Source organism: Pestalotiopsis fici (genome assembly GCF_000516985.1).
Source record: "Pestalotiopsis fici W106-1 unplaced genomic scaffold PFICI_Scf_6, whole genome shotgun sequence".
Lineage (NCBI taxonomy): Eukaryota > Fungi > Ascomycota > Sordariomycetes > Amphisphaeriales > Sporocadaceae > Pestalotiopsis > Pestalotiopsis fici.
This window is the reverse complement of record NW_006917096.1, coordinates 3,460,242-3,470,197: the sequence shown is the minus strand read 5'-3', so window position 1 is coordinate 3,470,197 and position 9,956 is coordinate 3,460,242. Positions and strand designations below refer to the sequence as shown.

General features: G+C 47.7%; 2 protein-coding genes across 2 annotated transcripts; one reads left to right on the top strand and one right to left on the bottom strand.

Moving 5' to 3' along the window:
• Nucleotides 1–3,739: 3,739 nt before the first annotated feature.
• On the top strand, nt 3,740–6,269 carry PFICI_09513 (uncharacterized protein; the record flags this gene model as incomplete). The annotated part of the gene is made up of 2 exons (XM_007838094.1): nt 3,740–5,249; nt 5,320–6,269. The coding sequence occupies 2 exons, from the start codon at nt 3,740–3,742 to the stop codon at nt 6,267–6,269; spliced, it is 2,460 nt and encodes an 819-aa protein (XP_007836285.1).
• A 367-nt stretch (nt 6,270–6,636) lies between these two features.
• On the bottom strand, nt 6,637–8,280 carry PFICI_09512 (uncharacterized protein; the record flags this gene model as incomplete). Its single annotated transcript, XM_007838093.1, has 1 exon — nt 6,637–8,280. The coding sequence occupies one exon, from the start codon at nt 8,278–8,280 to the stop codon at nt 6,637–6,639; it is 1,644 nt and encodes a 547-aa protein (XP_007836284.1).
• Nucleotides 8,281–9,956: the final 1,676 nt, after the last annotated feature.

Here is a 9,956-nt window from a genome sequence, read left to right as displayed (position 1 = left end):
GTTTTCCAAGTATTAAAAATGCTATGATCCAAAAGTGGCTATTGAATGTAGTGTCGCACCATAGAGAAGGCGAAAAAAAGGGAATTTTAAGTGACTGGACTGATATGATACTTTACAGATGCGAATCGGGCATCACGTTGTGCGAGTCAGGTGTGATATTATACGAAACGGGCTTCATACTATGCGAATCGGGCATCATATTTGTACTGCATGAAACAGAGCAGGTCGTATACAATCAACTTGCTATTCAAAGACACAATCATACAGGAATACACATTTTTCGACGATTGCTATTCAGGACTCGAGCTTCTCGACTCTCGAAATTGCTGCATTGAGCCAATCAAGCTTGGCTGCATTGAGCGACGGTGAGAATTTACTGTAATGTGAAGTGTATAGGAGTCAGTCTGGGCTGTTCAACCTTGAACGTGGCGCGATGTGAGACTGCAGTCAGTCTAGGCGCATATAATACCAAGGCCGCATGCAGATAAGCCAAACTAGCCACTTCAGGTTCCGAGAAAGTAGCAAAGAAGCGATGTAAACATTAGAACTTCGGTCCCTACGTACTGAAATCCTATAGGAACGCGGTAATCGTGCCGAAGCGGCTTGGTCCCCGCATGCTTACTGGTGGCCCTTGGCGCGTTTTGTGGGAATTTGGGACGGGCATTTTCTGTTCCCCAGACCTAAAAGCTTACTACTTCAATTTGGGCACTTATTCAGTGCATAATCCCACAAGAGAGAATCGTTTTATCTTGCTTGTTGCCCTGTTGCATTCGGTCCCGTTGCGCCTTGGCGTGCTTGAAGCTGGGGTTTTGTGGGAGTCAGAGATTTGGTTGGCTCGTTGGAGATTCGCAGCGTGCATGAGAATACAGTATATCGGAGGATCAAAACATCGTAATCGACACCATTCAAACCAAATTCTAAGGAAATGATGTGCCTACGCGACTTCTTGCGGATCATGCCAAGCAAGGGCAGACGGATGTCTATCAGCATCGTCGACGAACCAGCCTTCTAGAAGGATACAAATGGGGTTGATTGCCCATGACAAGTATTGTAAAATGCTAGCAAAGGCAAGACTGCGGCAGGACTTTTGCAGAATTTTTTCACACAACTTTCCTAATATATCTCTTACTCTTCGACTATTCAAATCCAAGATGGCTCTGTATATCTTGCTATCCATTGTTGGGTTAAACATTATCTTGCTTTTCGTATTATTAACGTTTGCTAACTATATATCTTGGTATATACTACTTGTGATGACTTTCGTATGCTTTTGATATATAACAATGTCTCATATTGTATAATACCTCTCAAGAATTTTGGTTGAGCCGTTCGACCAAGAGGCCGGTCATGATCTTGGACAAAGTCGCCATGGTTGCTAGTGATGCATATTGACTCAATAATTTCTGTTAATCAATCGGTTAAAAAGTCCTGTATCACGGCTGTTCCTTTCCAGCCAGGGATTCTCGCCAGTCGGTGCTTCTTCTTCGTACGTCAATATCCTGTACACGGCGACGGTTCCGGTAATATGCCTGCAGGCTGTGCTCGCACGTTTTAGTGGAGAAAATTTTGTGGAAGTGATCTATGGTTACATTGCCTGATTACCTGGGCGTAAAAGCAGAACCACAAGGGTCGAGAAGATTGGCGAATCGACAGCCTCGATCTGATGGCGTCTGCATATATTGGACATTGGCGCGTCGCGAAACGCCCCTGGTCCAATCAACACGCATCAAGCTGCATGTAAATGGAGGCAGTGTAGAGGGCTTCGATATTCAGAGCAACAATGCTGGTGGTAAGGCTGACTTGATTTGCATGTATAAAATTGCTTCAAGTGCCAGCACACGGAGAATTAAGAGATATCACGCTCATGTGCGACATACCGATTTGATGACCGGCGCCTTTATGGTTTCTTGCGATGGGTGCACTCGAAACGACGTCGCTCGGGCTTGCCACAATTGTGGTGGGCTGGACCTTTATAGCACTGGCCCTGCTAGCCACCATACTGCAGTTATGGTCTCGGTATATACATGGAAGAAGCCTCGAATATTATGATTACTTGCTGCATATTTCATTCGCCTTTTCCTTTGCCTTGATGATCCTGACAACCTGGGCTGTCACAACACAAGGACAAGGTCGGCACATGTCCAGTGAATCCAATTCGCAGTTCCAGAATGCCGCGAAGGTACATCCAGCTCTCGATTACCATTCCCTGGCTTGTACTGACAGATAAATCTATCAGTCACTCTTAATCAATGAAGTTACATGGGGCATTGTCAACACGTTCATGCGTTTAGGAACAATTGGGTTCATTGATCGAATCTTCCGGGACCCACACTCGTTTTCCTGGGTGATGCTGCTCTGCACGGCTTCTAGTATTGCTTATGGAGTTGCCGTCATTATTACACCATTGGCTATCTGTACACCTATTCGTGCTAGCTGGGACGGCACCATTTCTGGCCGATGCGGGAATCAGAAGGCTGCATTTCTCGGACTAGAGATTGGTGGTCTCATCATCGACCTTGTTATCACGGTCTGGCCGCTGCCCATGATATATCACCTGCGGATCTCCCCTGCAAAGAAGCTCGGGCTCATCTTCATCTTCTCCTTGGGAAGCCTGTGAGTGGATGTCTTGCAGAGTACAAGCTCTGATTGACCATGGCCATGATGATACTGATTATGACCATGATAGAGTTTTCATCATTGCAGGACTCCGAATCGCCGCCTTGAATAAGGTAAACTCGCAGGACTTCACCTACGACGAGGGTTATATCGGACTTTTATCCATAGTGGGGCCGCTGATAGCAATCATTTGCTGCTCCGCCACTGGCGTTCTCCAGCTCATTCACCGGGCAAGAGACTCTTTTCGCAGGTTTTCTCCAAAAGATCGCTCTATTCGAGCGACCAGAGACACCAGAGAAGCCACAGTGATGCCGAATCTCGAACATACACGCACTCCGGCGCCCGATTCGATAGACTTGGAGTCTGTCGAATACCTGCCGCGTAAACCATCTCTGGCGTCGTTGAGACAGGGATCATAGCAACGCCATGTCCAGTAGAGCTAGGGACGAGCCCTGTCAATACGTACACAGTAGTAGCATGTCTTAGAGAAATCTTCTTCTGCCCAACCGACCTAGGCGTTTTAAGCTTAATTGATTTCAAAACGGTCATGATTAATTGGACGAACGGTCGTGGTTGTACTACCACTATTTGACAGAAAGTTTCATCAAGCTGGACCCGCTTTGCCGATAGGTGCACCGACTTCCAGATTCCATGTTCCAATGGATTACAGGGACAACGAGGAATTTGCCAAGACTCTTGCTACGTGTGTTTTGGGCGCCCCATATCCCGTGCGGTGGAGACAGACCAGACAACACATCGAAAAGGGGTTTCGCGCGCTTTCCCTTCTTCTTCCAGAACAGCTCGCCGTTCATCAATCAAACCCATCGTCAGTCATTCTATTCTCTATTTGCACGACCGACTGCAACAACACACTCTTTAGTGAGTGAGTCGCCCGCCGGACGCGCGACTAGACACTCGAAATTGACAAACGGACCCTGTGGCGCCTTCAGCCCTACCAGTAAAGCAAGGCGCATCCCTGTTCCACTGCACCGGCTATTGGATTTAGCTCCCGCAAATCGTCGCGACGGGTCGATCCGTTCCACCCCTTAGGCTGAACAAGCCGTGTTTGCCGTGGCGGTCAAGTGCCGGTGTGGTTGCTCCGATCCTCTGGGCTCCTACGAGAATGGGTCTCAAGAAGAGGTGGCTCGACTTTCGCGAGCAGCATGCAGAGCTGTGCGAAACGTGGGCGAGGCGATGGGCAGTGGTCCGGCCTTATCTACCACCCGTCAATTTCATCACCCTGCACTATGCCTACTTTATCATCACCGCCATCATCGGGTCCCTCATCTTCTGGGGCTCCTCGGCCCCTCAATACAGCATTGGCTGGTGGGACAGTCTGTTCATGGTCATGTCTGCCTTGACGGCCTCGGGCCTCAACACGGTCAATCTCAGCCAGCTCACCACTTTCCAGCAGGTCCAGCTGTGCGTGTACATGATTATGGGGTCTCAGGTCATTATCTCATACTTTACCATTGCGTTTCGCCAACGCATTTTCGAGAAGCGATTTGAGGATATTGTGGAGAGGGAGCGGGCCAAGCGCAAGGCTACCGCCTCGAAGACTGGTGCTGTTGTCGGCATGACAGGTGCCATGATTGGTCTGCAGGTCATGTCGTCGTTTGGCAAAGGCCAGCCCCCAAAGCAAGGCAAGAGCAGTAAACCATGGCCCTCGAAGCGCAAAAGTGATCGCAGTGACCAGAATACAAGTTTGGAACTTGGCCCTGAAGAACCGGCAGCTTTGTATTCTCAGGGTCAGACCAATTCGGCAACAGGAATATTGGGAGGCGGCGAGCGACGCCCCTCGCAACCGCAGCATGTCGGGTTCCTTGAACCGATCCATGAAACCAGGCCCCAATCTGCGACAACTGGACATTCAATTTATCAGACGCACTCTCGCCAAAGCGAAAAGACTACGCGACGAAGGCCACAGACGACTGAATCACGGACATCCGAGGGTGGCTTCAACGTCCAGACATTTCTCAAGGAGCAAAAGGGAAACATTGGACGCAATGGGCAATTTTTCAACCTGTCTGAAGACCAACGCGAGTATCTCGGTGGTGTGGAATACCGGGCTCTCAAGTTTCTCTCGGCCTTTGTCATTGTTTATTTCGTTCTGTGGCAGCTCTTTGGCGCCATCGCCCTGGGCGCCTGGATGTCCGTCTACGCCGTCGACGAGTCAGCAGTCAATGCGCAGAATCCGTGGTGGGCAGGCATCTTTCTCGCTATTTCAGCCTACAACAATGCCGGATTCACCCTGCTCGATGCAGGCTTCATCCCCTTTCAAGGCTCCTACTTTCTACTCACCATTGTTACCATTCTCTCGCTCGCCGGCCCTGCCGCATTTCCTGTATTTATGCGTCTGTTGATCTGGTGCATGTCAAAGGTGTTTCATTTATTCTCGCGGGACAAGGAGGGCTACACTGCCTGGAAAGAGGGGTTTGACTTTATCCTCAGATTCCCACGTCGTGTCTATACAAGCTTGTTCCCCTCGCGAGACACGTGGATGTTTGTTGCCACATTTGGTGGCTTTGTGCTGGCTGATTGGGTTCTGATTCTCGTACTCACCACGGGCAATTCGACAATGGATGCTATTCCAGTTGGACAGCGTATCTTTGATGCCCTTTTTGAAGGATTCTGTAAGTTTCGCCCCAGTCTTATCATTACAAGTCTCAGCCACATTTTTTCGACGCTCTAACCCTCTTGCAGCAATCCCTTCTGGAGGTTACGCCATCGTCTCCCCATCAGCCATGTACTTTGACGTGCATGTGCTCTGGCTCATCATCTTTTACACAGCCGCTTACCCGCACATTATCACCATGCGCAAGACCAATGTGTACGAAGAACGCTCCCTGGGCATCTACGAAGGAGATCAGACCGAAATTGAGCAGCTCCATTCCGAGACTAGCAGTCTCTTTGACGTGGATGCCGACGCCGGAAATAATGACCCCCTTGCGGCGGGCTTGCCTACCGCTTTTGATGCCAACGGTAACCTGAGCCGGAAGAACTGGGACGCCACCTCGCAGACGCCCTCTGCGCGATCCGTCAAGCGCATCTACACAGTCGGCCGTCGCGGTACAGCCTTTATGGGCCGACAGCTGCAGCGCCGCATGACGGCGTTTCAAGGCGTCGGTGTCGCACACGGCACAGCGCCCGAAGGCGGCCCCGGCGGATTTGGGGCGGGTTTGGGCGGACCGAAGCCCCTCCGCCGCGCCGCCACCATGGACTTTGCCCGGCCTCCGTCCGTGCACTCCCTCCACAACCACACGCCCACAGGCCCTCCGAGCCTGGTGTCGCAGCAAGTCCGGGGCCAGCTCAGTCACGATGTGTGGTGGGTCGCTCTGGCCTTGTTCCTCGTGACGCTCATTGAAACGCGACACTCGATCGAGGATCCCGTCACCTTTAGCGTCTTTAGTATCCTCTTTGAGATTGTCTCGGGCTACACCAATATTGGCATCAGCATCGGTCTTCCGGACCAGAGTTACAGTCTTACCGGCGGCATGTATACAGGCAGCAAAATCATCATGATCCTCGTCATGCTGCGAGGAAGGCATAGAGGTTTGCCGGTTGCGCTGGACCGTGCAGTGAGACTGCCTGGCAAAAAATTGGCAGAGCTCGAGGACGAGGATGCCGAGATTCGATCAGCCTTCTCCCGATAGACACATTCTTTATTCTCCTTTCCTTTTGTTGCATATTTCTAGATTAGACTAAATGTAGATACGAGAACAAGACTGCGTAGATAGATGGATAGACTTTGGAGCGAGCTACTTTAATTTCACTATTGGGCAGTGCCTACCCTTTGGACGATCAATGCGTATATCGCATAACGTCAGGTCACTATACAGCTTATCATGCTCTTTTTCCAAAACGATGCTGCTAATCGCTTCGGATACATACTCTTGATGTACTACTTTCTTTCGTAGCACATCATTGTGGACGATATGACTCGAGAAGCGGCGCCATGTCGCAGATATGCAACAAGCAATTGTATAATACCGGTATTGAATTGACTTTAGTCTGAAACTATTATGTATCCTTCATATGGCTATTGATCCATCTGACTCCCTCCCAACCTGCTCTCCTCCGGATTGTCATTGGCATTTTGCCGCCTGGAGGGGGTGTTACAGCAGCATGCGAAGGACAGTCGCGCCTATCTGGCAATTGCCACCCTCCACTGCCTCCATCCTTTTCGATATCGAATCGTAAGATAATCGAAGACACAACAGCCAGGATCTCGGCAACGGCAAGATATCTCCCTCCGCAGATTGATGCACCGCCCCCAAAACTACGAAATAGGCCGGGAATCTGGGTCTCGGGGATGGAGTGCTCGAGGTACCTCGTCGCATCAAAAGTCGTGGGGTTGGCATAGTGTGCCGAGTTTCCATGGATCAGACCTCCGGCCATAAACATCATTTCGCCCTTTTTGAGACTCCAAGAAGTGGACTTGTCAGGCGACGTGAGAATGTGATATTTGCCGGGAGAAGAAGACACATTGTCGGGGTCATGCGCAATAACCCTCGCTGTTGATCCCGAAGATGTAAGACGCATCGTCTCGTAGGCTGCCGAGACAAAGAGAGGGCAGTGAGAACGAATATCGGCAGCGTCAAAAGTGGCCGTCGTGCCATCGGCGCTGCGCTGCACGAGCGCATCCAGCTCGGCCCGAACAGAAGACAGCAGCGACGGATCGCGAACAATGGCAATCAGCGTATTGGCTGCGGCCGGCGCCGTGTTACTAGCCAGCCCAATAATCATGCCCAGGTTGTTGGAAGCCAACTCATCTGCTGTGAAACCCCACTTGGACAGAACATGGGACGTGTGTCGCATGAGAGGCCCGAAACCTTGAATCTTGGCCTCATCACTTTCGGCCATGAAGTCGCGGATTTGCCCAATTGCCCTTTCACGTGCAAGATAGCCCTTTCTTACAAGTATGCGCGGCAAGGGCCTGGTCATGAGCAAACCGGCATTGTCGTCAAACTCGGTAAATGCCTTCCAGAGAGTCGGGTCGCGGCTGAACGGGTTGTCTTTGCCCCAAGCCAGCCTCGCCGACGCGTTGGTGAAAGACTCCCGTAGCCATTCGTAGAAATCAAAAGTGTAGCTGCCAGACTTGTCCACAATCGTCTCTAGTGGAGGGATAAAAGAGACATAGGTGTCGACAAAAGCGACACGCATGCGATCCAATTCTTTACCAGGGTTTAACGAACCATAGATGAGTTTATGGTTCTCGGAGTGATAATTGGGAATTTTGCGACTCTGGCTGTTCTTGACCAAGCGGTCGTAGTACTTTCTCCCCCTACCGGTGAAACTTGCAGTAACAGTCGCCAACACCTCCCATCCAGACACGAGGCGGGACTTGTTCTGAGTATGTGCCAAGAGCCCCGGGGTCATCACAATGTAGATGTGCTTTCCGAATAAGGAGACGGTAAAGATGCCTTCAGGGAATTGCTCGTGGTACTGCCTCGCCAGCACGTCCATGTAGAGCATGCCATGGCGCAAAAGACCCGGGAGGTGGCCAAAGATGGGATGTGGAGGCTTTAGCAGGGGAGGCTCTGGCGGGCTTGGGGGGCTAGAAGCAGAGAGGGTTCTGATGAGCAGGAGGCCAAGGATCAAGGAAGAAAAGACAACCGCGACACTGATTCCGGGGTAATCCAGCGCCCACTTTGTCGATGCCATCTTGATGGCTCTTGAATGGGCAGAATATACTTTCTCAGTGAGAGGAGTTTGAACATGTGGAAAAGAGAACAAGGGGGAGACAAAGTTTCAGCGAGAGGCCCGACGCCCAGAAACACGCACTACTACTCGGCAGTACCGTCTTCCGTATTGGTGCTGCAAAAAAAAAGAGTGGGACATGGTAGTATTTTAGTGCTATATACGACGGTTCAGAGCTCAGTTTGTAACAAAATGCTTTTGGGTTTAGCGGCAAATACGCTTACGCCTGCCCGACATCTGCCTATCCTACCTATAAATTTCGGAAATTTTTTTTTTTTTTGTATTACCGCTATAACCTAAAAATTTTATTTATTAAATTATAACGGCTTTTTTTTTTTAGCTATAAACCGTAAATATTAAATTATATTTTTTTTAAGCTTTTATTTATATCGCGGTAATAACCGAAGCCTGTATCGCTATTAAATTTTATCGCGATACGCGCGCGTTTACCTTAATATTAATTAGATTTTTTTAAATTTAATTAATATTGCACGGATGTTAATACAGCATCGTATAATACATAAAATTAGCTTTATAACGCATATCATATCGTTATAATAGCTATAAAACCCATCGAGATATCGTTAAATAACGATATATAGGAAATCAGTAGAATTTACCCTATACTAACTTATAGTTAATACAATACTACTTACAGCTACTATTTATAATGCTATATAGTTAATAAATTATTACAATTAACTATTATAGCCACTATAGCCACTGGAACCCACTGGAATTTAGTGGAACGTTCTACTGGATCCAGCCCCACTAAATATGGCTAGTGCACCTGGCCACAATAGTCCCAGGGTTACAGGGTAACCCACACCATAAAAATCCATAAATTTCGATAGTTTCTTCGATTATAAATTAACCTTATTACTAATTAACTTAATTTATAATCCAATTATTAGTAATATATTCCAAAATATTCTTTACGGTTGATTTTATAGGTATAAAAAGTAGTTATTCCTTTATAATTAATTATTCTTTCCTTAAGCTTTAATAAATCAGTTATATAGCCTTATAACTACCCTTTACGGCCTGATTTTACGAATTATATAAACGCTTCCCTATGCCTAAGCTTATAATCCACCAATTATACCTTAAAACAGGTTATAAGCCCGGTCCAGTATAATATCGATTATATCTAAATACCGGACTTAAATCATATCGAAAACTATAGCCGCTCTCCCAAACGAGTTAATTCAACATAGACTCTAGAATTCCGTTATAATAGCCGATCCCTTATAGGCCTTTATATAAGCCTATATAAGCCGTAATTATATCGAAAACTATAGTTAAATAGCTAATTATAGTAATTTTACCCATTACAGCCATATAACGGTTATAAAGTCATTTATAACTAATCCCCACTATAATAGCCAATCTATTATAACACCCTATAGCACCTGCTATATTATATTATAACACCTAGATCCCTTTATACACTTTATCGATAAAATAAAAGAATTAATTTCTTTTTATTTTCTTAACGATTTTTTTACCGTTTTTAACGATAATTATACCGTTATAACGGCAAAAATTCGGCAAAATAGATAACTCTATCCGTACTATTACCGGATGCTAAATGCCGGAGAAACAGAAACTTTCCGGATCCGGAAACTAGAATACGTAAA